We start from the raw sequence: 26,975 nt of genomic DNA, 5'->3' as shown, positions 1-26,975 counted from the left end.
GTTAGTAAATATGAACATATTAGAAACACTTGTAAAACATACGCCTGTTGAATAATTAATATTGAGGCACATGTAAAACATGTGAGCCATCAGTTATTTCCAACAGCAGATCTTCGCTGTTTTAAACCAGTGCAGTGTTTCTATTGTGCGCAATAACTCTTTATTTTTTTTAAATGACATATTTGCATTTAACCTGCCATATTGTAGCATAATGATGTCCTGCTGATGTGCTGCCGTAAGTTTTTTAAGGACGTGATTTCGGTGCGTCCTCGGGTCAGGCTCGGGATGGGGGTTTGGGTTGGGTGAAAGGGGAAAGTTCAGAGGTGATAATTTTGTTGTCTTTGTGTAAAGGAGTGGAGCTCGATCTCACATCACTCTTCCCTCTTCCCCGAGTCCTCTCTAAACTCTCCCCCGGGTTTCTACCCTCCCGAACCTCTCCCCTTCTACCCTTACAACCCCAACCCTCCCCCCGGTCACTTACCAGCGCAGGAGTCAGGTGAGTTTAATCTGGATGTTTGGTGTTTTTTCTGTATATTAGTTGTTATGGTCAGAAGTAGCGGAAAGAAATCGCGCCCAGCAGCAGCAGCAGCAGCTAGCGGCGGCTAGCAGCGGCTGCTCACCCAGCGTGCTAACAGGCCGCACGGCGATGAGCACGCAGTCTCAGCTCGGGGAAGTTTGATTTTAATGTCGCCCTTAAAAACTGCCGTCTGCTGTTTAGCGCTTGTGCTAAATTAAAAGAGGACCCAGCTACCATGCCACGAGGGGTGCCGGTGTTTGGTTAGCTATTGATAAGGTTGAGTAATGAAGCGAAGTAGCTAGCTTTGCTAAGTAGCGCACGCATGCTCCATTCATTTTCCCAGCAACCAGAATGCTAAGCGGCTAACAGACTTACAACAAGCGTTAATAGTTAAATGGACTTAACTTTAAACCAAAAAACACACGCGTAGTTAACAGATTATATGTTTGCCTTTCATTCCGAACATACTTGTGAGTGTATTTAACGAAATATAGCTCTAAGTGTGCTAATGAGGAAGGTAATTACCCGCACGTTTGTTGATAAACTTGATTTACAGCTAATGATGAAGGCAGCGTTAGCATACAAACCATATGTTTTTCAGTTAGCGCTGAGGTGGATTTAGTGCTAATTTACTTGTTTGGAGTCAGGTAACTTGTGTCGGAGCAGCATTCAGATGTTTGGAGATAAGATGCATCTAACCAGCAGCGTGTAGTTGGCACAGTGGAAGTACCCTTAGCCATTTTTTTTTCTGTTTCATCGTAGTACGCATCAGTTTTGATGAGCTCCAACGTTAGCATGGGCTGTTATCACACTTTCTGAATAAGTTTTTATTTATTTCCGAAGGGGAATTTTGTCTAATGGAAAACTAACATGTATGTAACATAATGTGTTTTTAAATTTGTCATCAAACTGCACATTTAGCCAGAGGATGTGACTGAACTGAATGTTTTAATATGTTATATAATTAGCAAGATGGGGATAAAATACCTTGTGTTCTCAAGAATTATGATATTGAAAATTATGATATTGTATAAATTATATATATATATGATAGATTATTAACTCACCATGGGTATAAATGTTGCTGTCATTTAATGCTTTCAGTGTTAACCTCTTTGTTTGTTGTGTGTCAGTCAGATCACTTTCATACATGATATAAAGGCACACAGCTTGTCTTACTGTTGTTGCCCCTAATCTGCGTGCATGTTGTGTTTTTCCTCTTTACTCTGCCACAGCTCTTATGGCATGATCACCGTCGGTTTATAATTTCCTAACGTCTGCTGTGTCTCTCTGTCCGTCCCTTTAGATCCATCTCGGTGACCAAAGACCCCAGTTGTATTTGGACTCCTAGGTTGCAGTTGCAGTTATGGACTCCGGTGTGATTGAAGGAGGGCTCAATGTCACCCTTACCATTAGGCTGCTCATGCATGGCAAGGTGAGGTCATCCATCAGCTGCTTGTGTCGGCACTCTAATAGCCTATGACGTTATATTTATGGATATGAATCCTGTGGGGATGTTACGGGGCAGGGACTTTGATGTGATGAGTAAGGGTATTGACATGGTGATGGGATCCTGTATCTCGGAGCGAAGTGGAGTGGTGTTTTAGCGTGTTTCTCTACCGGGGCTCACACAAATGAGATCACGTTTGCCTCAAGTCTAAATGTGTTACCTCCCAAGTTAGACTCACTGTGCTGAAATATTAAAAAATGTTCCTCTTTGCTGTTATCTCAGAAATAGCGAGCTGTTTCCTGAGAGCAGAGTTATGCTCCTCATCAGCCCCTCGAATGAGCAGTATATTCTTTAAACATTTTCCCCTGCGTTCCTCTCTGAATGACCACAGAGCAGCTTGAGAGATCATGTGACATTGCAAGCAGCCATTTCTACATCTCTATCAAACATTTGGTAAAATTTACAACCAGGAGGTCTGACATTGCATTTGCTGTTATCACTAATCCATCTGGCTTTCACCACAGAGCCATAGCCACACACTTGTTGCATCTCAAGTTCCGCAGTGACCTGTTGTTATTGTGGTTTCAAATGCTGAGATGCCATGTGGCAAGAAGCGGCTGCTCAAAATCTGACTCTGACACGTCAGCTTATACTGCTGTCAAACCAAACTGTGATAACATCCCCCCTCCAAAAAAAAACATGATCCTGCAGAAGCTCGGCTAGCTCGTGGTTTTCTGAAACAGGCCCCGGTTTTGTCTGTTCATTAGCAGCTGACGGAGAGCGTGTGCTTGACTGCATCCCGGGTCTCGACGTGTCAACAGTGCCATCTTAAGTCTCTGTGGGATTAGATGGAAACAAAAACTGCTTGAGCCAGAGATCTTGGGAATTTGTGATGGATCAGGCTGAGCATTTTCCTCAATTTGTAACAAGCTCTGTCCTTTCTCCAGATAAACTAGTCAAGCTGTAGCTGGAGACGTTAGACGTGTCCTGCTCTGTGGTAGTAAAAAGTGGGAAGTGTGAAGAGATGATTAATCTGCCTAATAAAACGGTATCTGTTTTCCTCTTTTAGGAAGTTGGAAGCATTATCGGAAAGGTAAGCTGCTGCTTCATGTGATTGAAATGTTGATGGTCTGTCATTATCTGTGTTGATCTTTGTGTTGACTTTTGTTGTGATCTTCTGCTAATAGAAAGGCGAATCTGTGAAGAAGATGAGAGAAGAGGTGAGGTCTTTTCTTCCCGTTTCTTTCTTCTAGTTATTCCACAGCACAATGGGCTGTAATGTTCTATTTACCAAGAGGCTCCTCTCTTTTTGTCTGCAGAGTGGGGCTCGCATCAACATCTCTGAGGGCAATTGTCCTGAGAGGATCATTACATTGGCAGGTCCAACCACCGCCATCTTTAAAGCATTCTCCATGATCATCGAAAAGCTGGAAGAGGTAGGTCACAGTTTTTACCGTCTGGTGGATTTGCAGGCCAGCAGTAACCAGCCTGAACACAGAACCGGATTAACCTTCATCTTCACATTTCTGCCAGGACATAAGCAGCTCAATGACAAACAGCACAGCCACCAGCAAGCCCCCAGTGACCCTCCGCATTGTGGTGCCTGCCAGCCAGTGTGGCTCCCTCATCGGGAAAGGTGGCTGCAAAATCAAGGAAATTCGAGAGGTAGGCAAATGTAATACAAAACCTGTAAAACAAAAACACATGAGCTCCAACCCCTGCGGCGTTAACTGACCGTCACATCTCTATCTGCAGAATTATACACAGCAGGGCTTAAATTCTCATCTCATCTCCCTGCGTTTGTATGTTTCAGTCAACCGGTGCTCAGGTACAAGTGGCAGGAGACATGCTCCCCAACTCCACGGAGCGTGCCATCACCATCGCTGGCACTCCCCAGTCGATAATTGAGTGTGTGAAGCAGATCTGTGTGGTCATGCTTGAGGTAAGTGGACTCATGAAAGCAGTGAAGCGAATGAAGTGGCAGCTGTTGACCTGTAAATTAATGATGGGAAATACTGGGCTCTCGGCTGTTGTGTGTTGGGTTTGGACCAAGAATGTCTCGAGCTGATCGACAGGATCGGGGCTGATGTGTTTTAAAGATACTGTAAAAACACTTGGACTTGTTGAGGAACATGTTTAACACTGATTACACTGTATTTTCTCAGAGCATCATGTGAGACTATGAGTACACAACGCAGCTGTCTAATGAAGGAGAATATAAACAGCTGAACAAAGGATAATGCAGAACTAAATTAAGACATTCCTAGTAGAGAATTTAAAGACTGTTGACTGTTGTACTGTTTGACGACGTGGATAGTAATATAATGACACATGCTTTGTCTCCCGTACAGTCTCCCCCTAAGGGGGTCACTATCCCCTACCGACCCAAGCCTTCAGGATCCCCCGTCATCTTTGCAGGCGGACAGGTACATACGACACTTCAGAGGGACATGGGATCCCACCTGTGTATTCATGATGTTTTTTGGGGGGGTATTTGTTGCTGCAGTTGTCTGTCATTTGGATTACGATGAGTGTGAGATGCATATATGTGCAGAATATCATACAGTTTGGCTCGAAGTGAGCATCCTGAAAGACACATCTAGTCTTGATACTATACGTGATTGGGCGAGTTTAAAAGACTAGCTTGAAGAGATTAAAGTTTAGAAAACAGTTGCAACCAGAGCTGCTTGTGCTAATTCTTTTAAAAGTGTGTCAGCAGCTTTGGTCGTCTGATAATAAAACATTTGCCCTTGAGGCTTTTTGTTGCAGGACTTCCTATTTGTTTGATCGCTCCGAGTTTGTTTCAATCTTTTGAAAATTTCAAAAGTGAGGTGGCCTATTTCCTGCTATTGTTGGTCTGAACCAAATGCTTTCTGGTGCTTGTTGGCCCTAACATTACCAGGTCTTTTATCTTACTAAATACCTTTTTTATTCTTTGAGGAAAAAATCTCTCCCTCTGGTTTTCCTTGATTCTGCTGCAGTGTCTCTGAAGATTTCTCTTTTCCCAGAAATGTGGAGACTTTGGACAAGACATAAGTGTTGATATTCTTTTTTTTAATGAGTCGGAGTCTCAAATAGATATTTCTACGTTAGGAGGATGTAGCTGGAGCAGTGACCTGTCCGATAAAATCAGATGCGAGGCGTATGAAAGCTTTGTTTTCATTTGTTTCAGGCATATGCCGTACAAGGACAGCACGCGATTCCACAGCCAGATGTAAGTGCAGTAGACATTCTTACATGACCCCTCCCACCTCCACCACTCCCACCCATAATTGCAACTGCCCTCCCCAAAAATGTGCAACTGCCCACCCGCCCGCCCACGCCTCCTTTTACAGCCCATAACTGTAGATGCACTTGCCCCCTACTTTTATTTTATTGTGCCTCCCTTCGATCTACTGTTATCAGACTCTGTAACCATGTAGAGAGCACTTCATGTTCGTGTAGTTCCTCAGTTTGACTGGCAGTCAGTTGTTAATTAAACTGACATTTGTTGTTTGTGTTTGTCCAGACTCTCCACTGTTCCATGAATAATAATCTGTTCCTGCTGCTCACTCTTTTTTTTCCTTTTTGTTCTGTTTTGTTTTTCGTGTTTCGTTCATTAGTCTGTCCCGAGGCAACATGTTGTTCTTTTCCCCTCTTTATTAACTCTTCATTATTACTTTGTGCTCTGCCCACTGTTCACTCAATTAATCTTTCTCTCTCTCTTTTTTTAATGAGCTTTAGATTTTGCTTCAGCAGTATTGGTTGTCTTAGACCAGATATTAGTATTATCTGCCATATTGTAAATATTAGCAACAGAGTAAGGATATAATCAGATATAAGATATTATGCAGTGAAAATTATACAGTTCAGATATGTTTATTTCTTTTAAAAGGTCAGTAAGCACTGTGATTACTCTAATCTTTGTTTTTAAAGTAAAATCTGTTTGTTGAAGAGACACACAGACCTCATCTCTTCTTTAAGTCTTTCCATTACCAGCTGTAGTGGTGAAAACAGGTTCAGTGTTAAGCTAAGTTGAGACTGTCAAAGTTCATGTTTGGGTCTTGTATTGGTGTTGGTTAGGAAATCCCCTGCACATTGAGCGCTCCCTCCCTTGTGTATTGTGACTTTCCCCTGACCCTGATGACTGCGAGAAAGCATTACCAAGAGATGCAGCCTGCACCTTGGAGGAATACCTGTGGGGTACCCTACATAGACAAGTCATAAAACACACTGATCAGACACCAGTTCTCCAGCTTTTTGAAAGGATAAGAGACACACTATTAACTGATGTGTATGTGTGTGTGTGTGTGAAATCTCTTTTTTCTTTGGAGGTTCTTTGTGTAGCTGTCTGTACTGACTGTGATTTTTTTGTTCTGTTTTTCCCCTCTTCCTGTGTTTTCCATTTCCTCAATTTCTCTCCCTGCCTCCTCTCTCACTCTCACAGTCTTCCTCTGCTGCTATCTCTCCACAGCTCACCAAGCTTCACCAGCTGGCTATGCAGCAGAGCCCCTTCCCCATCGCACCAAGCAACCAGGGATTCACTGGTATGCAGCATGACACGACCCCACCGGCTGTCGGTGCAACATTTTACTAACTCGTTTGACTTTTTTGGACACAGGGGTCATATTGGTTGTTTTAAGTACTTTAATATTGATCATGCATCATTTTAGAAATGCACTGATTAACCAGGGAAAGAGCCTCTCTTCACTGGAAAGGAAGTCAACAAAGAAAGTATCATTTTTGTTTTTGACGCTGACACAGGACTTCCCCTGCGGATTTTTGAGGCTGCTTTTTGACGTCTTGTATTGGCCTGCGTTGTGTTGAAAGGTCATTATAATTCAGTAGAACAGCAGAAGCAACACATGAGCTGTGAGGGCGGAAAAAGGAACCGATTTTAAACTTTGAGCTTTGACAGAGTTGTAAAAATGGAACGAGTCCATGCCTTGCTGAAATACACTGAATATATGAGTGCCCAGTGTATTAATAATATGTCCTTTCATTCCTATAATCAGTACAGTTTAATGTTAATGCTGTGTGTTGTGTTCACTGTCACTCAGTGCATGCATGTTTCGCAGCTCTCCTGATGGCATATTAATCTCACTACTTTCTGAATTTGTTACTGATAAGAGCATCTGCTCCTCTGTCGTCCAAGTGCTCCTCTCTTGATATTGTGTGTGTATTGATTAGAACTTTTTGATTATTGTTGCTTATCATTTTCTTGTTTATTAATCAGGGATAGATGCTTCTGCTCAGACCAGTTCCCATGAGATGACCATTCCAAATGATGTAAGTGTAAAAAGTACATTTTTATCACTGGTAAACAGTTGAAGTGTATCGCTACATTTCATGTTTTTCCCACTTAATTCCAGGTTGCTAACTTTACCTGAGGCACGTGTTCATTACTCAGGATCTGTTAAGCTTTCCTGTCACTAAACTTCCTGACTCTTCTCCTCTGTAGCTTATTGGGTGCATCATCGGCCGCCAGGGAGCCAAGATCAATGAGATCAGGCAAATGTCGGGTGCCCAGATCAAGATTGCGAATCCAGTGGACGGATCGACTGACCGCCAGGTCACCATCACAGGCTCACCTGCCAGCATCAGTCTGGCGGAGTACCTCATTAACGCCAGGTGAGATAATCACTTGTATAATATGTTGGCTCCCAACAGGTGATTCACAGGTTTCAATAAATCAAAATAATGTTGCATTGCCGCTACATAAAGTTAGATTTAAACCTAGTTAGTTGGGCCGACCTGACTTTTCTTTTTTCTCTTTTCTAAATTTGGTCCTTCTGTTCAGTCCCACTCTCACATTTCATTTCTCCTGATGTCTCAGTGCTACTGTAATTCACCAAAGAGTGAAATAGTTTCAGTGACCAGCCTGTCTGCTTATGTGTGCAATGCAACAGCTTTTCTAGTCTGGATATTTGTGCAGATTCTTTCAGTGTTTGTGATCCATCACAAGAGAAGTGTTTTTTTTTCTCCCCTCTTTGCTTTTCTTTTTAACTGACACATTTATTTCTAATGAAGCTTTTTGTCCTGTGTTTTGGTCACATCCCTGAGTGATCCCCCCCCACACACACACTCCACCGCTCCTCCGACCCCTTACCCCCCACCCACCCATTGCTCACCAGCCTGCCCTGTGACCCATCCCGACTGTGTTGTCCCTCTCTCCTTGTCTCTCTTTCTACAGTGTAGAGTCCTCTAAACCTCCTCCCTCCTCCTCCTCCTTGAACCCTGAACAGACCAGCCTGTGCCCTCCCTCCACCTCTACTACTACTACTACTACTACCACTACTACTACTACTACCACCACCTCCTCTGCTGCTACCTCCTCCTTCTCTTCCTCCTCCTCCTCTTCCTCCTGTGTGGTGCCCCCCTCAGCCTCCATCCCTCTGTCCTTGTTGGCTCCAGGGCCGCCTCCTCCCTCCTCTTCCTCCTCCTCTTCCTCCTCCACTGATTCCCTGCTCCCCAGCTCTCCTGCCTGTGTGTCAAGTCTCCTCAGTCTCAAGCCCCTCCCTCTCCTGGCCCTCCATGTTGTCAGTGGGGCCAGTAACCCTGCACACCCAATCCCCACTGAGCCCAAAATCGCCCCAGAGCTCGGCTCCAAGTCTAAAAGGCGAAGGCTCTCCCCTTACTAACGAAGGAAACATAAGTCATCTACTACTAAAGTACTGACAATGCTCTTTGTTGTCTGTACCTGCACTTGCTTTTGTATCTGGCTGTGCCATGCCATGCTTACTACAGAAAACAAATGCACACAAACAAGTGACACACAGCCAGAAAGGTGGTTGCTGCCATATTTATAAACTAGATATCTGTAGCTTGATTTGGCCTGTCTCCTAAAAGAAATGACATGTTGAGTGCATTATATTTTTAAAATGACTTTGAACTTAGCATGGACAGTGAATTATTTCACTGATTTACTGAAGCATTTCTCTCTTTGTGTAAGCTCTGCTCAGGTAGCGGCTCTCTTTAAGATGTCAAATTGTATTTATGGGAATAGTTTTTCTTGTAGTGAATTTTAAGTGACTAATGTTAGCTGTCATAATGGAGAGTAAATGTATCACTTTTTTTCTGCATATGTAAGAAACTATTGTAATTTCATTTCCAACCTAATCTGCCCTCAGGTATCAAAGGCACCAAATCATCCTTTAAATCACGATGTTGATATGAAAAATAACCAGTTCAGCTTCAGTTTAAAGGTTGGACAGTTCAGGATGTGCACTTTCTCGCTTTCTTCACAGGATTCTTTTACAGTGAACATTTAGCTGGAGCCAGAAGCTGGTGGGCTTAGCTTAGCATCGAGCGAGGAAACGGGGAAACAGTCAACGAGGCTTTGTCCAAAGGAAACAGAATCCACCCACCATCTTTGAAGCTCAGTTAGCATGTTTTAATGCATTAGTTTAATTTGTGTAAAAACAACAGTTTCTTGGCAGTCACTTCCTGGAGTGATAAGACAACACAAACTTCCTCCCCCAGCCAAGAAACAGTCAATAGCTCGTAACTCCCTTGTACACCTCAGGTTGTGTATAGATTAAGCAAACAAGATACAGTATATTTAGGTGGTTTGTGTGGTAGAGCTAGGCGCTGTTTCCCCTCATTTACAGTCTTTATGCTAAGCTAAGCTAACCAGCCAATCGTGGTATTGAACTTCAAGGAAGAAAGCAAAAAGTGCATGTTCCAAAATGTTAAACTGTCTCTGTAACACAGCTCCATTATCAAACCATTAACGCTGTTTGAGGTCGGACTGATCAGCTGTTGAGAAGAGTTATCACTGACAGTGGGAGCAGCCAAACTGAACACCCAATGATTTTTTTTTTTCCTATATCGGTGCAAACATTTCCCATTCAGTAAATCCAGCTGATCACCTTATACCGAACTTTATTCTAATGATGTAATGTACAGTTATTGAGGTTGACATTTATCTCGTCTGTCTGATTGCATGCCTTATTCTCTCTCCCTCCCTGGTCTCCGGGTGTCTCTCTGTCTGTTTCTCCAGGCTTTCCTCTGAGGCCACAGGACTGGCAGCCAACTGATAAGACACTGCATCTGCACTAAATCTCACTTTTATATCATCGGCTACCATAAAGCAGTCAATGCAACTATCCAACTTAAGAGTTTATATATTATACTGCCTCTTCCTCATTTGAAATCATGTCAACCACCACTGATTTGATCCGCTGAGTTCATTATTTATTTTCTTTGTTTTTGGTTTTAGTCAAAAGAAGCAAACAATTAGGTTTTTAATTCCCTTTTTGAGTCGAGTTGGAGGTTTTAATGATTTATTATTAGACTTTTTTTTTTCCCCCCTTGGATGGATCCTTCGCTCTCTTCCCTTTTCTTTGCCATCACAGAGGAGTAGAGTTGGAAAAACTCTGAATAGGCATATAGATTTAGTTCTGTACAGTCAGTTTTTTTCTTTAAAAAGGAAAAGACAAAAAAGGTAAAATAAAAAAAACGTATCAAAAATAAGAATAGAGTGACTGTTTTATTCTGTGTTTATCTTTTCCCCCTCACCCAGTTCCACAAGTCGGGTCTGTCTTATTTCATGTCCATACTCACTTGCTTTAAGTAGACACAGCATTCTCCCCCTTTGTCACCTTTTTTCAACTGAAGTGCTCGTAACATGAATTACACTCGTGTCACTGAGGAGAATACGTAGCTGTACATGCACTGTCACTGATTATATTTGGTTATGAAGACAAATGTTCTAACACTCACAGTTGAATTTATCCAGATAATTTAAAAATGTGTATTACTACGCATGTCAGTTTATTTCCCCCACCTATACATGTCATTCCTGCCCCCTCCCCTCCTCCTCTCCACTCTCCTGGTCCTGAATCATGTGTTGATATTTTGCTGGGATGGGAGGGTTTTGGGGTTTGGGCTCGGCTCCAGGGATCGGAAGCAGAGGGTTCTCCTCGCTTTTTTTGTAAAGACTGATATATACTAAAAAAAAAAAAAAAAAAAGTTGGAATATTTGTTTTAAATGGAGGAAATATTTTTTTTTAACTACCAAAGGGGGATTAACTCCTGGACACTGACTGATCTGTCTATTAAATGTGATGAGGCTGAGAACTGAAATCATTGAAGCTCTGGAACTAGACAAAGAAAGGGTTGTGAGTTAACACTAGTTTTCCTGCTCTTTGCTTTGCTCAAGTCAGAATTTTATTTTATTTTTTATTTGCAGGAAAGAAAACTTTTGTGCACGTTTTTGAGACTGTAGACCTGGGTGCCACAACATTGTTTAAAAAATACAGAAATAAAGATGTGAAATGCTCAAACCACCGATTGTCTTAAGTCCCTGTCGTGAGTAAACCGAGCACACGAGTTTGAGATTTTACAGGTTTGATTTTATTTTAAATTGTTTCTTAAATATATTTATTGTACAGTTACAATAATGCAGTATAAAAAGCAAACATTTTCAGTTCATACCGGGTTGTTTCACCTCCACAGTCGAGACACTAGAGGGCAGTAGTTTTGCTTTTTGGCAACATTTTCTCCTGCAGGAGGATTTTTAGCTTTAAACCTTTGGGGGGCTCAATCAGTTTAAAACGCTGTACAAATTTAAACTTAACATCAGATAAAAACTAAAAAAGAAGAAGAAGCTGCCATTTGTAGCTTATTGAGTTTGACCTGATCAGTCATGGATTAATGGAACAGGATGTAACGTGCTGTTGTACAGTCATGATTGAACCACGAGCACATGAAGAAGGCTTGTCAAGGGACACAAGTACATCAGAACTACAGTTTCATGTATCATACTGTTGATTATGGAGGAGCCCTTACACATTTGTGAGAAATCTGTTGGCTTAAATTTCAGCTGGCGAGGACAATGTCAGTAAACTGAGCGACTGCACTGTGGGCTTGTATGTAATCTGCTATGTTGAGAGCTGAAAAACTGCAAAGTTGAGGTCCAGAACTGTTCAGCATTTTTACCCCCTGATGCTGAGTAAACCAAGAGTTGTTCTCTGTGATTTATCTACTAAAACAACACTACACCCACAGTACAGAACCACAGGGCTGTTTGTATAAATGAGCCACATTATTACGTTTCCCAAAATGACACCAGCTCCAACATGACGTCCTCTCTGTGTTAGCACACTGCAAACACAGCGTGGCTTCGTGCTGGGGCCGATCGAGGGCAGAAGAAAACCATGAATCTTATTAATCAGTTATTCTGAGATCTGTTTCAGTGTCCCTGTCATCCATACGCCTTCAGTCATTAAATGCCTGCAATAAATCAGCAGTGTCGCTGCATTTTTTTCCTCTGTGGGTTCGGTCTAATTCTTCATTTTGATCTGAGTCCCAAACTGTGACAGCTCATAAATATCCAATGGGCCATCCATACCTTTTCACAAGCATGCTCTTCTGATGCTATATACACACCTAGATGCTCAGAAAAGGAATTTCAAACAGGTATTGTGTTTTAATACAACAAACACTGCAATACTAATTTAAAAAAAAGCCTGTCTGCCCTGAATGAACCTGGATGTGGTTCCTTTGACCTGCGATACGACAGGACATACTGTACCAGAGCAGACATATTGCTTTTTTCTTTGTTCACATGTTGCTCCTATTTTTTTTCTCTGTGTTTCGATGCTCAGACATGAACAGCAGCTACAGTACATTCTACTACCATAAGCTTTTTGAGGTTCAAATAGAGTAGCTCCACCTAATTAGAAACATCAGCACCTTTAAATTATACAATCTCACATTTTAAAAATTTGTTCATTGTACAACGTCACATATTTACATGGATATTAAAACACAGAAGTAGAAAATGGCAACATAATCCGCATTACAAATATAAATAAAAAATGTAAACGTCACAAATGAAAAATGTAAACTTTGTTTCTTTAAAATGTCGATGGATTCTCTGTAAATTAACAATAAATTAGTCAGTGCATAAAGTTTTGAGAGGATATGACACAATGACCACGTGGACATCTGAACATTTCATAAAATTAATTAAGTGCAAGTAGCAACACCAGTGGGAGTCCCAGTGATGTTGATAGTTGAAACGTTAAAATATAATAGAAGCCCTGATAGGATTTCATAAACATGTTCACATATGACACGACGTGAAATAACACGACACGTTTTTCATGACGGAGATGAAAATACAAACTTGACATGGAAGATGGCGGGAGACGTGACCGGGCGGTTGTGTACGTTGGCCTCTTTCTGACCGAGGCCTCTGTCGCTGAGGTGTCGTTCATGTGTTTTTGCGAAGCTGATCTTGGTTGCCAGTTTCTGTGAGCAGAGGAGGCAGCTGCTCCGGCAGCTCGGCTAACGCCTCATTTCAGTTCCACAGGATGGGATTTAATCAGGGCTTGTTTTGTGTTGCTGCTTGTGACGAAGGAGGCGGGCCTTGGTTTCCTGCCTCTCTGCTGTGTCCCTGATCGTGACTCAGTGTTTCGCTAAGGTCTGTGAGAGTCAAAGGGGCGTTCGGAGGCCGAGCATCTGAGTGGGTTGAGGTGTTGGGGGAGGTTTTTCACCAGTTGGCTGGAGGCTGGCTGGGCTCTGCGCTGCCTGAGTGGTCGAGCTCTGCACTGTCACAGTCTGAGTCGTCATACAGGCCCTGGTTTGGAGCAGACACATGAAGTATTTGACTTAGAACAGCAACAGATTCTTTAACACTGACCTACATCAGATTGTTGGTTAAGTACTGGAAAGCAGCCGTTGTCTGTACCTTAACATCTGCATGTCTCTATACTGTTTATCTGACTACTTCCTGTTCATTCACTCTTTCTTTGCCTACCTCATAATTCAGTTCATTTGAAGCGAGCTGGGTTTTGACTTGTCGCAGAATGGCCTCCTTCTCAGACAGCCTGTCGGAGCCCAGCTGGGTCAGGTCAGACGGGTCGGCGGGAATCTCCGAGCCCTGAGACAGGAGGTCGTCGCTCTTGTCGTCCAGGCGCTCGTCTGTGTTGGTGCTGACCACGTCCGGCGTGCCGCTGTGGGAGTGGTCGGTGGTGTTTCCCTCCTCGCCGTCCGAGACCGACAAGTTCTCGGAGCTAAACGTCGACAGGGACTGGCATTTGGTCATGCTCACAGGACGCCTGAGGGGCCAACAGCATAGGAGAGGGGCGATATACTCATCAAAGATTTCTACATGGAGTATTCAGTAATTCTATGTAACACTTTTGAAAGCTCTTACCGTCTCCTCGGCAGCTCCACTTCACTGTCCACCTCTCCTTCCTCTTCCTCTGATGACACTCCACGTCTCTGTGGGGAGTATTTACAACATCAGTGTTTACCTGCTTCACTGCAGACTAACTGCCAACAACCCTGCCAAGATTTTGGAGCCATCTGGTGAGACATGACCCTGATGACACTCTGGATACATATACTACTGTTGAAAAGCTCAGTGAATTCAGGTTTTGAATCGACTGAGCTGGAGGTTCATCTTTCCGCCCTGATCTAACATACATGTATAAGTCTCACCTGACTGCGTGTCACTGCCGCCCTGTAGAGCAGTGCTGCGGGCGTGAGGCGTTGACTTCTGGGCGAGCGTGTGATCACCGTCCCATCCTCCTTCTCCTCACCCTCGTGGGGGGTGCGGGGGCTCCCGAGGACGGACGCCCTCCCGGCGGCCGCTCCCCTGCCGCACGGCGAGTCGGGGCTGCTGGAGAACGGGATGGAAGCTGCGTCTTCGCTGGGTGTGTCACTGCGTGGGGGTGTCTCCGCCAGGTCGTCGGTCCCCACGCCCACGTCCGGCCCTTCCCCCGGCCCCCCAGGTCCTCCTGCTCTCCCCCAGTCCGGCTGAGGCGCTCTGACTGCCTGCTCTGTCCAGCCCCGGCCTCGCCTGCCCCTTCCTCCGGCCCTCGGCCTCCAGGGTGGTCGAGATGAGATCGGGGCTGGAGGAGGACATCTTCTTGAGCAGCAGGTCGTGCTGCAGGCCCCTGAGGGCCGCGCTGGGGTCTAGATGGTGCTTGCTGCTGGGAACGGACGAGGTGGCGTTGACCATTGCTAAAGACGAAGACAGTGTGGCTTTCAGCTGAGCCAAATCCCCACTGCTGCCTTTTCCAGCCTTCCTGTAGCGGGGTTTTCCTCGGCGTGAGCGACCAGGGGAGGTAGAGCCTTTGTTGGGTATCGTGACCTGGGTCATGGACGAGTCCAGTTTGGGAAGAATGACTTCTGACTTTAACAAATCTGGCCTGGAAAAGGCAAGCACAGAATCAATTAAAAAAAAGATATTCTCGATGGTTTCCCTTCTTTATTTTTCACTAAATGACTGATAAGTTCCCTCCCGTCTCACCTCTTGCTGTGTGAGGGCAGTTTCTGAGGTACGTTGCGTTTCTTCATGAGTTTCTCCATCGAGTTGGAGGAGGCTGACTGTCTGGAGCTGTGGTGCTTGAAGCAGCCTGGGTACTTCTTATCCAGTGACTGCTCCCTCCTGATGTTAAAACACAGAGCCAATAACCATTTAATGGATGTCAATGGATACTCAGAGGTGTATGAGAGCACTTTGTTACATGCAGTGGCCCCGTGTGACTGGTTATAATGGCCATTTGCTTCATGTTAGAGATGATGCAGTACCTAGGACTTAAAGGTAACATGCTGCCTTTATTTCTAAGCTTTGCTGGATTGATCTGTTACACTGAAATCAGAGTCAATGTTTTCGTACTTGAGCAGTTCTTTCTCTTTGATCTCCAGCTGCAGCATGATAGCATTCAGCTCCATGTACAGATTGTTGGCTCTCTCCAGTTTCCTCTCGTAGTGCTCCCGGATGTCCAGTGCATGTCTGGATGGAGAGAGAAGGGGGGAGATACAGACATAAATACACAGACGTGCACATTTATCTACTACTACTATAATCGAATCAGCTCTTTTTTCCCTTATTGTCTTTAATTCTTGGCTGACCTGAGTTCCTCTCTGCGTCGTTTGATCAGCTCCTCGTCCAGCCTGTGAAGACACGTCCCCTCAGACTTGATCTTCTCAAAGTGGTGCCTCACCTCGTCTCTCCACTCCGCCTGGTGGGACACATCAAACACACCCATCAGAACAGGATTTAATGACTATTAATTTCTCTATTAAAATGGTTCAGATAGTTTTAAAGCACAAATGGTGTCTAATATTACTTCACTACTATCACTACTACCACTGCTGTTAATTGTGTTGTGGATGTGTCTGCGCATCAATTCAAAACCAGAGATGCCTATAAAAACAGCACAATAACAGGTTTTAACCAGAACACAGCAGCCTGCACTTGAAGGTTTTGCAAAGTAAAGTCATCGTAGTCGCTCCTCTCTGTAGCTGACATCAAATCACATAACAAATTAAATCCTGTTTTTATTAGATGTGGAAGTTGCTGCCATTCCTGTGTTTTCCTCCAGGATAATAAAGTATGACTGCACTTCATCTGACTAATGATATTAACAACAAATGATATTTATACTGCGATTAAATTTCATTGCACCTTGATGCAGTAAAAAAAAGCTCTTAATTTGCAGACTGACTTGAGGTTCATGTGTATCACTGAAACCCATTAGGCTGTCAGAGGATGATCAATACAGAGGGAGCAGAACTAAACATGAACTGACATGACATGAAGACAAAAAAAAAAAAAATGCAGCGTGGGCATTTTCTTGCTCACACTGAGGCGTGACAGCTGTTATCTGATACCTGTCATATCAAAGGACAAAGGAAGTCAGATATATGAGCGCGTGCATGTACACCCACATGTGTGTACCTTGTATGTGTGTGTGTATTCCTGTCTGTGCGAGTGATACTGTTCTTATTAAGCTAATGGACTCTGTGTGCACTCCCCTATGTCTCCAGTCCCCTCTTACTCCCTCTCTCTCTTTGCTCTCTGCTCCCTGCCCATTAAAGCAATCAATACACTCCAGCAGAAAATACTTCTTTCCAACGTCACAAGAAAAATCCATTATGGGGCAGAGAGGAGAGAAACTGTGCAGGGGGAAGGGGAGAAATAAAGGATCAAGGATAAGTGGAGAGAGTGAAAGAGGTTTGTGTTTTGCATCATACGAAAAAAAAAGAAAAAAAAGGGCAGGGCGATTGCAGCTAAGCAGCAAAATATAATCTTATTTATTTGTGTGTTTGTGTGCACAAGAGTCGCATGATCGCACATGCATGAGCTATAAATGCATCTGTGCTTTTAAGACATATCTTCCACACAATTACACTTTTCTAAGTCTCCTGTCCTTCATCGTTTCAGGTTCTGCTGTTGTCTAGCATATTTGTCTTTGGGCCCCATCCCCCACCCAATCACACACACAAAGACACACACACTCCCTCCCTCTCCATCACACGCAGCAGACCTTCTCATTTTGATATGATGGGAGGTTGGAAAAGGTCCTCGCTTTGACCACGAATCAGCACTCGCACGTGACAAGGAACAAAGATGGAGGAATCAACAATAAGATGTTGTGATCGAAAGGACAGGTATTATTAGTGGGCTCCCAGGAGGCCTGAGGCCCCAGGCAGCTGCACACTGCCTGAAATCACTGCAGCAGACTGGAAACAAATGGCAGTGGCTTAACAGCAAAATGACTATTAGAGATACTGGATGTTGTTGACAGGAGGTTCCCTGGTAGAGAGACGTATAGAGGTCATTTCTACTCTTGTCTGGTGTCAGTTTATTTATTATTTGACCAGGGAGACTGAGACTGAGTAAGACAGGTCGTGTAGCTTCCAAAGTTACAGTAAATTTAGTGCATATTTTTCCTCATTCTCTCCACTGCAGCTCACTGAAACTGAGAGGATCTCACACTAAAAACACTGTTGATTGTTTGACTCTGCTGAGGGACAGAAGAGCTTACCTGAGACTGAAAGTAAGTTTCCTGTGGAGTAGATAAGATGTCTGCTGAGGCGATGTCCAGGTGCAGGAGAATCTGTCGAAATCGATGGCCTGTTTCTTGGCTTGCAGTTCCTGTGAATGGAAGCCAGTAGCATGATTACCTTTCTCATTACTAGTTCTGTCTTAATGAAACATCTCTTTATGTTTTTATTTTTTCTTCTCTTTCCTCGCCCTCACCACTTTCACTCTTTCAGCCTCTTAACTTTTCCACTTATAATCTCCTACTTGCTGACGCCTCAGCTTTCTTTTTCCATATCACTCTTCTTCCCTCCATCTCTCTCTGGCTCCTCTCCCCCTTCCCTTCCTCCCAGCATGCTCACCAGCATTGCCTCAGGAGCAGTTTGAAGCTGTCTGGACAGCTATCAGGCACAGGCAGCTGTAGACTGTTGTTGCCCACTCCCCAGATGATAGCAGAGGAGTCCACATCCTTATAGGGCACCTCTCCTGTCAGCATCTCCCACAGCACGACGCCAAAAGACCTGCAGAGAGATGTGGCACATTTACTCTCAGATACACTGATAATGATGTGAAGTGAACAGATGAAAGGCAGCATGACTGAAATGTCACACTTTCAAACTTAAGGCAAAGAAATCTGCCTTTTACCTCTAAGATTTCTGTAACTACACTTTATCTCTGTGAAAAGATATTTATCTCTCATGAAAAAGACTTTATAGTTTCATCAATTCGGTTTTATGAAAAGTGTTGTCACTGGTTGTAAATGAATAATAAGAAGACATAATGCTTGTTCATTTTATAATGTTCTCTCAGGGCTGTTCTTATTTTTGTCCCTTTGGCTTCATTATGGAATCGGATGCTTTTATTTTGAAGGCAAAACGCGGCAGGAAGTGACAAAAGTTCAAAGGTCAAGGGGTACAAGCGTGTATCCAAGTAAAGGTTTTTTTTTTATGGAGCACCTGGCCGATGAGAGCACCAGGTACGTTAACGTTTCGTTTCATTTTGTGTAATTTTGTGTCACAGGTAATGCTCTTGTTAAGTCGTTTGTTCAAAGTTTGAAACGAGTGCGTGTAAGCTAGCTTAAATGCTATATTAGCCAAACAAATGGAAATTCTGTTGTGTTTGTAAAGAATCTAACTTTCCTCGGCTAAACTGAACCTGATGTTCTGGTTAAGGTTTTGGCTTTTTCAGTAGCTACAGTAAATTTAAATGTGGAGGAAGCTGCTAACGCCATATTTTATATTTGATTTGCACCATTTTCTGTGGTTTATATTGACTGCGGCCGAGCCACAGCTTGAGGAAACAGTTTAAAAAAAGATTATCATGATTTGCCAGACAGTTCATCGTGTCTCATTGATGAACCGCTGAACTGTTTTGTATGAGAGCAGGACAGCAGGCCCATGGGGGTGGTAACTAAGGCAAGTCTGTTGTTGGTGACTCTCTGGGTTGCCATGGTGACCATGTACAGTATCCAAGGTGCCAATAGCATCACATGCAGCACTGAGGGGGGGGTGGGTGGTGTTGTGTTTACATGAATATTTTTAGAGTCCATCCATCCCCTTGTTTATGAGTCATGATATAAATGCATGTTATCAACCAGACTGAGGAAGAGCTGCTGCTGAATTTCTATACAGTTTGATATTAATTAGAAAAGTAATGAATGATCTGCAATGATGTGTCAGTTCAGTGTGGTTTATCTTTACAGAAAAATGTGAAAATACTCCATTATACTGTCAATAAAAGTGAGGCAGTTCATAAAATGTATTTTGTTTATATTATTTTATACACAGACCTATAATATATATAATTATACTGACAGAAATTCTTACTGTTACAGTTATTTCACAGTATGCATACTGAAGCCAGTCAGGTTCCACTCTTTTCCAGTGGCCTCATGTTAAGTAAAATTACCTTATATTGTTGTGCAACAATAGACAGATTTATTTATCAAGGTATTTATTGCCAAATATAATTTTTAAGCTTATTGTGTTTGATTGTTTTTAACTTTGTGATTAACAGAGTTTTTTCTTCCTTTTCATATTTATTGTATGTTTATTTATTGACCTGGGTGCTAAGCTGTTGCATACAATTCCCCCTGCTGAAATAAATATAATTGGGCTGAACTGAGTTAAAGTTACGCAACATTATTTATTGTTTAGCTATTTGTATGTTTGTACTAAAAACATTAAATTCTACTTTTGGTTATTTAGTATAGTCCTTACATAAAAGTCAGATGTGAACATTGCACCAGCTGTCACAGTATGTCACCACAAACAAAACTGACTAGAAACAACATGATACTTCACCACATCCTCTCCTTCTCTTTTGTGGTATGGAATTAATTTACATAAATTTAAACAAAACTGTACAGTATACACCCATGTTTTGCTTTTCTCTCTACATCAAAAGCTTTTTAATCCTATTTTCACTTCTCTGCTAATGCACTGCTGGCCCTGGGCCAAACCATCCGCAGGCTTGGACGCTTATTCCAGCCTCTCCTGAGCACTGCAGCATCTGGCAAATCAATTATTAAATTAGCCGGCGTTCCTTTCAGGACGGAGAGGAAGAGTGATGGAGAGATGTAGGATGGAAGAGGGAGAGAGGGAGAATGTACTGGGGGGAGATCAGGGCTTCACACAGGGCGACCCATCAGATACGGCAGAGACCCTATAGAATTTCATGTAATGAGATATTGTACATAATACTGAATAGATTTTCTGGAAATGGGATCCTGTGCTCTGTACTGTAGCAGGCTGTAACTAATGAGATTCTATGTTGATTCTACCACAGATAAGACAAATCATGAGGGAGATTTTGAAAAGGTTCACCAATGCAAGAGGACAGTTCATAAGGGATTTTGACACCTACCAAATATCCACCTTCTCCGAGACGGGTTCGTTGCGAATGACCTCCGGAGCCATCCAGGCCACCGTCCCAGCAAAGGACATCTTGGTGCTCTTGTCGCTGAGCTCTTTGGACGTGCCGAAATCAGAGATCTTCACCGAGTCGTCGTAGGTGATCAGCATGCTGGATGACACGTTAAATGACACATTTGTCAGGTTTATGTTTGAGTTCATATGTGCAGAAAAACTAAAAACAGATAAATCAGATCAGCTGAAATCAGGACTGTGCCTACACACACCTGAGGTATGTGACCTGTTTGCTCTGATATTATCATTTTCACCAGGTCTACAGAACTCACTTTGGTGACTTGAGGTCTCTGTGGATGATCTTGTGGAGGTGAAGGTAGTTCATGCCCCCAGCGATGCCCATGGCCCAGTCCATGAGCAGGGATGGAGTGATCTTCCTGCCCGCTCTCAGCACCTCGTACAGCTGCCCCTGAGCACAGTACTCCATGATGATGCAGTAACACGGAGCCTGGGTACAAATACCTCTGAGAATGTAGAAGAGCAGGTATAACATGTTAGGATAAAACATATTAGAGTAGTGGAATTGACATTGATCATATAACTGTCCTGTGACATAATAAACCAAGGGATCATTTCGACCTACTTGAAAGTGATGATGTTTGGGTGTTTGAGCTTGCGAAGGTGCTTGATGTCAGTCTCTTTGATGTTTCTCACTTTCTTTACTGCCACTTCCTGTCCGTGAAGTTTACCCAGGAAGACGGCGCCCTGGGCTCCGCTGCCCACCCACTGCAGGTCCGATATCTCCTCGAATGGGACCTCCCATGCCTCTGTGATTGGGGAAGAAGATGGTGGCAAAGTAAAGGAGTTGGTGAGTTCATTGGTGTAGTAACATGTTGATTATGGATATAGACTCGAGTCATGATTGTATTAATTCATTACAGACCAATTCCTACAACCTGAATGATAAAACGATGCCTCAGAATCATCTAGTTAAGAGCAGCTGATGTTTATAACTGTGAGAAAACAGAAATAAACTTCATGGTGTTTGTTTTTACACATTTTAGGATATTCACTGTCCCCAGAGGATTAATCCTAATGACTGTGGTGATTCCCTGACTTTTCCCTCAGCACCAAAAATTTTAATTTGTCCAATATTGTGGTTTATGACCAAATACCAGTAAGGCACTCAGCCTCAGCTGTCCTTTGTGTGTTAGCACCACTGTGCCTGAGCCTGACAGAGCCACTGGTGTGGTTCTAGATGCTTAGCCTTGTTTCAGTTTTTCTGTATTTATGTTGCAGTGATTATTATTGTGATTATAGTGATTATTACTCGTTTATTTTAATTCCTAACTCTTAACACTTTAATATGTCAGCATGTCGTGTGGTACAGCATTCTGTGTAGCACTTTGCAGCACTCTTACTGGTAAATGTTGCTCATAAAATGAAACACAGGAAGCCTCAGTCCATATCTAATCGCCTAATACCTTCAACAACTATATCAAAATGCAAAATGATTACATACTGAAAGAAAAAAACACCAAAACACTGTAACTTAAGCTTGTAAGTGGAAAATATACCACAGACGCTGCCACATCTGAACATCGTGTCACAGTTAAACCTGCTGTAAGCCCCAAAAACAGAACCACAGCTGACATCCTGTTCTGTAGTTGAACCTCACCTTAACCTAAGACTCAGGGAGTGCAGGCAGACACACAGGGAGCTCTAATCTCCTGTGAGTAAGTCCCCCTCAGCCTCCTAAATCCTGCTTAGTGCCATTGTGGGGCTGACGCAAAACAGGGGTCCAATGCGCGGGAGGGGGGTTGGAAGAGGGAGGGGATTTGAGAGCCTAATGTGGATGTACGGTGAATAGAGACGGTACGGTGAATAGAAGGGAAGTGATGGTGGTTGCTGTGTGTGTGTGTGTGTGTGTGTGTGTGTGTGTGTGTGTGTGTGTGTGTGTGTGAAAAGAGTAGAGATGGGAGGGGGAATCCCACGGGTCGGCAGGGGTCCATGTGGCCAAAGACAGACTGTTAATACAGAGAGAATTTACAGCCTGCTCCTCTGCTGTTCTTAACAAGGAGATAGAAGATTCAGACACATTAATCATATTAATAAGGATGATATGAATGATTAATGCTCTCCTCTGATTGATTGAGGGCTCAGCCTCTAATGAGCCCCTCAAATTTCTTACAATAAAGAACCTCATCTGATACACCAGAATTTCCCCTGGTCTGCTTTGTCTGATCTTATAAATTGAGGAAATTTAGCACATCACCAGACACCCCCAAAACCTCCAGAATCAATAAAAGACAGGCAATTTTCCTGCTTTCTATTGTGCTACATTGTTCCTCCCAATCAAAGCTTAATAATGGGGCATTGTCATACGGTAGGCAGGCAGTCAGTAGAAATACCCCTATTTATTTCACTTTTATAATATCCGTTTTGCTCTCCTCAGTGTGTGTGACTCCCTGTGATGCTGCACAGAGGAGGGGAGCAGCGAGGTGCAGATGGGCTGGGAGTGATAACAGCCCGGGATGAAAAGCAGAGGAAAGGAGACAATGAGAGAGGGGAGGAGGAGGGGAGAGAAGGCGAGATGTGGAAGTCAAACGGGTGATAAAATATCAGAACGCTATAAAGACAAGGAGAGATATAAAACTACCACCTTCGTGCCTGATGTGCGAAGCGATTGTGTATTTTAGCAAGTTTGTTTTTTGGCATCTTATCTGATTTTATGCGCTCACGTCAGTGCCAGATATTAAATGTTTCTATTTGTGGATGTGTGTGTGTGTGTGTTCATCCTTGGGCGCATGCTCACATACGTGTGTGCGTGTGTCAGGTTTGTGTTAATAGAGATGAGAGGCGCGGGGTCAGAGCGTGGCCATGTATAATTCATGAGGCAGATTTGGCAGAGGAGTCCCGGGGGAGCTCTGCGCTATTGTAGTGGCTGCAGACATAAACAACACAGCGTCACAGGGAGCTAGTTTCATTGGGAGGGGGGTAGTAGTGGGAGGAAGGTGGGGCGGGTGGGCACAAGCTGGCAAAAGGACGGGAGGGAAGGGGGGTAAATATCAGGGGAAAATAAGCCCTTTGCAGCTTTGATAGAGTCTCTCTCTGCGGCTGCAGCTCGTTCACGTCAAGGAAAGTGTTTGTTTACAACGTGGCCTTTGTGAGAGTCATTTTTCTACCAACTGTTTAATGTAATTAAACTGAGGGATAAGATCATTTAATTAGCATATCAAAGCGTCAGACTGGAATTAAATGCGAGCCAGTAGCTGCTGTTATTGGAAAACTAAAAGCAACCATTGATCCCAGTGTGTATGGAAGTGATTGTGTTTGCACTGTGTGCTAAAATGAATCTGACTGCTAGACTCACCGTCCAGGTCGTGTTTGTGCTCTGTGGAGTAGGCTTTGCCAATCATAGTCCAGACGGGCCGCAGACACCCAAACAGCCCCTCCAGGAACCCTCCGCCCCCTCCGGTGGACTGGCACTGTAGCCTGGCGTCGTCCGCCTGGCTCCTGACCGCGCTGCTGTCCGACCCCTGCCCGTCTCCCTCCGTCCTCCCAGGACTCCCGTCATGCTCGTGGAGCTTCAGGACGCTGTTGGCAAAGTGCTCCGGCTGTTCATCGCCCGGTGTCTGGTTGTGCCCGGCGGTCTGACCCTCTCCTCCTCCTCCTCCACCTCCTCCGCCCCCGGGCTCGATGGCGCCCCCGGTATCTATGGAGAGGACGTTGCGGAGGACGCACTGAGTCGGGGTCAGGTCCATTTCCGGGGTGCATGGCGTTTCAGCATCGAGCCGCCGAAAGGATGGAGGGTCAGAGAGGGGTGAGTTGAAGCCGGAGAGAGAGGGAGAGGGAGCACGAGGTTCATGAACGAGCGCCATGAGGGACTGTGGTCATCAACAACCAGAGAACAGGGAGCCTGGACGAGACCAAACAGAAAGAGAGAGAGAGGAGAATGAAAATCACAGTTAAATCATTGCTTTTCCTTTCTGAGAGTTATGAAGGCTGATTTAGCTGAATACTGAGTTTGTAGGAGGGTTTCATCTCTGGAAGAGATGTAAGTAGAGGCCTTTGCTACAGTTATGAAGTTATCACAAGTGACAGAGAAACTCAGTGGAGTGATTGTTCTGTCTGACACAAGCAGCACTGAACCATCTCAGATCAATATCACAGAAATGCACATTCACAGTTTCTGCTCTGATCTGATTCAGGCCATTTTGTCTGTGCAGCTTTCTGTAACGAAGGCCTTTAACGACAGAGAGTACACAACAACAGACTCAGTGGATGAGACAGTTCATCATCAGCACAGACGATAAATATCATCTCCTTAATCAGACTCTCTGCAGCACAGGTGCAGCGTTGTGATGAAGGTGAGAGTGTGGTGGTTATTACTCTACATGTGTTCAGGACGCTGACATTAACTAATGAGTCACGATGCATCTGAAGATATTAAATCAATACTACGATGTGAAACATGATGCAGGATGTGGGTGAAGGACAAAAGAGCAGCCTGTCTGGACCATAAATCTGAGGAAGCCTCAGCTCAGTGCTTCCTCTGATGAAGTGCTCAGCAGATAATAGGAGAGCCTGCTCCTCAGGTAACTTCAGCATCACAGGGAATGAATGAAATCATTCTCCATCTTATTGAGTGTTACATTAACAGTGTTCCAGTGCTGTTGTTTAGCATGTCCACAGTGCAGAGTGGTGCCACAGCTGGTGATTAACATTCTACATTTGAGTGATACCACCGGTGCATTAAAATGGATGAGGAGACGATGGCTGTGTAATACTGAGAGACTTCTGCGAGCCTGTTAAAAGCTTGTCATTTCTCCAAGGATGACGGCGTATACACGCTCTGTGGAGAATGAAAATGCATCAGTTCCTCTCAGAGCCTTTTGAAGTGATCCACTCCTCCTCTGCTGTCTGTGACAGGCGAGACTAAGAGGTGACAGGTTTTACCTGCTCGGTTAAATAATGATATTATTAAAACCCTTCTCTGTACTACAATCGTGTTGTTGTAGTGGAAATTAGACAAAAATTACAGTTTCCTCTAAACCTCAGGTTTATTTACATTCCCTGACAGTTTGAAGGTCAGTCAGAGTCAAAGTACTGATCTGAAGTGTATCTGCAGACTGTTATATTGAGCATCCTTTTCTGTGACAGTAACTCTGACTGAAAGTAATGCTGCTGCATCAGATGGATGAGCTACCAGCCCACTGTGCCATGGCACTGCCCACTGTATACAGGCTGTGTATAACTATCTGTACTCCATAAACAGGAAGAGAGAAATCATCCAGATGGTCCAAAACAAGAGAGGCACAGCAAGGCTTATTCATTAGCAGAGCAACAACCAGAAACCCTACAGCCTGGAAAAAATCATCCTCATTAGAATTTTCTGCGCAGAGAGAAACCCAACCACTGAGACACATCTGGCGTCTGAAACCTGGAATAATCATCACACATCATTCACATGCGACTGATCCTGTCTCCTAATAGTCCCGCTCCTGCCCTCACTTTATTTATTTGGAGGTATCAGCTGCGGGAGCCGCAGGAGCAGGCTACGGTCTGTTACAGGCCAGTGCATTGTGGATGAATCGGAGGGGGTTTGCTCTGCGCCCCGCCGCCTCTCCTCTCGCCTCCTGCGGGGTGAAGATCCCGCGGAGCATCACTGACAGCTCTGAAGTTGCTGTCACATACTGTAGCTTATTCTTCTACCTAAAAGGACAGGCTGCGTTATTTTGCGCTAAGACCAGCTGCCCTCTGCCATGTCTACCTGCCTATCACGCCGACCGAAGGCGACGTCTCCTACCTCAGCGCCGACAGCTCAGGTCCATCGCTGGTGAAATCCAAAGGCTTATTCCACGTCAGTTCAGGGTTTAGTCTAAAAAGCAGCGTCTGTAAATTCTTCCTTTCTGGGTTTGTCGGTGTAATCAGCATCCACGCTCTCCCCCTCCTCCTCCTCCTCCTCCTCTCTGCATCCAGTGAGGTTTCTCAGCCGTGGAGGACCGTGTTGAGGAAGTCTGCGTTTTTTTTCTCCTGCGTTTATCCCGGTGAACAGTAAACACAGCTATAGCTACGCTCCCTTGGTTCGCTTGTTTTTCCTGCTCCTACACCTCCTCCTCCTTTTCCACTCTCCTCTGAGGATGCGGTCTGCGCACACTCAGGAATTTATACGGCTATCTCACCTATAGTAAACACGACAGGAGACGGAGAGAGGATGGGAGGGAGGAGAGGGGGGAGGAGGGGGGAGGACCAGCGCTGATGTCCACCTATCAGAGGAGAAATGTGCTGTGACGAGCTCAGTCCGGTGAGACACGGGACAACCGCAGGTAAACGGGATGTTGTGTGTGAGTGAGGCCACTGTTAGGACAGGGA

The 26,975-nt window shown here is 44.1% G+C and overlaps 2 protein-coding genes and 1 long non-coding RNA gene across 7 annotated transcripts; 2 read left to right on the top strand and 1 right to left on the bottom strand.

Annotated features, from left to right (window-relative positions):
* Positions 1–308: 308 nt before the first annotated feature.
* Positions 309–11,238, top strand: LOC108884847 (poly(rC)-binding protein 2). 5 transcript variants are annotated; one of them, XM_018678954.2, is made up of 13 exons: positions 309–496; positions 1,824–1,952; positions 3,037–3,060; positions 3,155–3,187; positions 3,287–3,403; positions 3,501–3,632; positions 3,781–3,909; positions 4,319–4,393; positions 5,140–5,181; positions 6,421–6,493; positions 7,183–7,235; positions 7,408–7,577; positions 9,949–11,238. In XM_018678954.2, the coding sequence occupies exons 2-13, from the start codon at positions 1,884–1,886 to the stop codon at positions 9,983–9,985; spliced, it is 954 nt and encodes a 317-aa protein (XP_018534470.1). In that variant the 5' UTR covers positions 309–496; positions 1,824–1,883; the 3' UTR covers positions 9,986–11,238. The 5 variants fall into 5 exon arrangements, with proteins under 5 accessions (XP_018534470.1, XP_018534468.1, XP_018534472.1 ...); XM_018678952.2 differs by having other exon boundaries at positions 310–496; positions 6,394–6,493; XM_018678953.2 differs by lacking the exon at positions 309–496 and adding an exon at positions 641–793 and having other exon boundaries at positions 6,394–6,493.
* On the bottom strand, positions 10,802–26,975 carry LOC108884837 (mitogen-activated protein kinase kinase kinase 12-like). Its single transcript, XM_018678932.2, is given in 16 exon segments — positions 10,802–13,533; positions 13,714–14,014; positions 14,113–14,180; positions 14,400–14,699; positions 14,701–15,112; positions 15,214–15,351; positions 15,583–15,699; positions 15,819–15,928; positions 17,738–17,818; positions 17,820–17,847; positions 18,096–18,254; positions 20,599–20,757; positions 20,933–21,124; positions 21,244–21,427; positions 23,974–24,519; positions 26,410–26,975. Coding segments are annotated over 15 exon segments (2,844 nt in total). The 5' UTR covers positions 24,482–24,519; positions 26,410–26,975; the 3' UTR covers positions 10,802–13,446.
* On the top strand, positions 18,268–21,003 carry LOC127143125 (uncharacterized). Its single transcript, XR_007814325.1, has 3 exons — positions 18,268–18,709; positions 20,521–20,741; positions 20,918–21,003. It is a non-coding gene; the product is annotated as an uncharacterized LOC127143125 (long non-coding RNA).

Source organism: Lates calcarifer, linkage group LG12, assembly GCF_001640805.2.
Source record: "Lates calcarifer isolate ASB-BC8 linkage group LG12, TLL_Latcal_v3, whole genome shotgun sequence".
NCBI lineage: Eukaryota > Metazoa > Chordata > Actinopteri > Centropomidae > Lates > Lates calcarifer.
The sequence above is the reverse complement of the archived record's forward strand: the minus strand, read 5'-3'. Positions and strand labels throughout refer to the sequence as shown.

Excerpts from the sequence above, each read along its gene's own strand:
- LOC108884847 (XM_018678952.2), top strand. The coding sequence starts at position 1,884 with ATGGACTCCGGTGTGATTGAAGGAGGGCTCAATGTCACCCTTACCATT. Across the intron at positions 4,394-5,139 it reads TCATCTTTGCAGGCGGACAG|GCATATGCCGTACAAGGACA; the intron begins GTACATACGACA and ends CATTTGTTTCAG. Across the intron at positions 7,236-7,407 it reads AGATGACCATTCCAAATGAT|CTTATTGGGTGCATCATCGG; the intron begins GTAAGTGTAAAA and ends TCTCCTCTGTAG.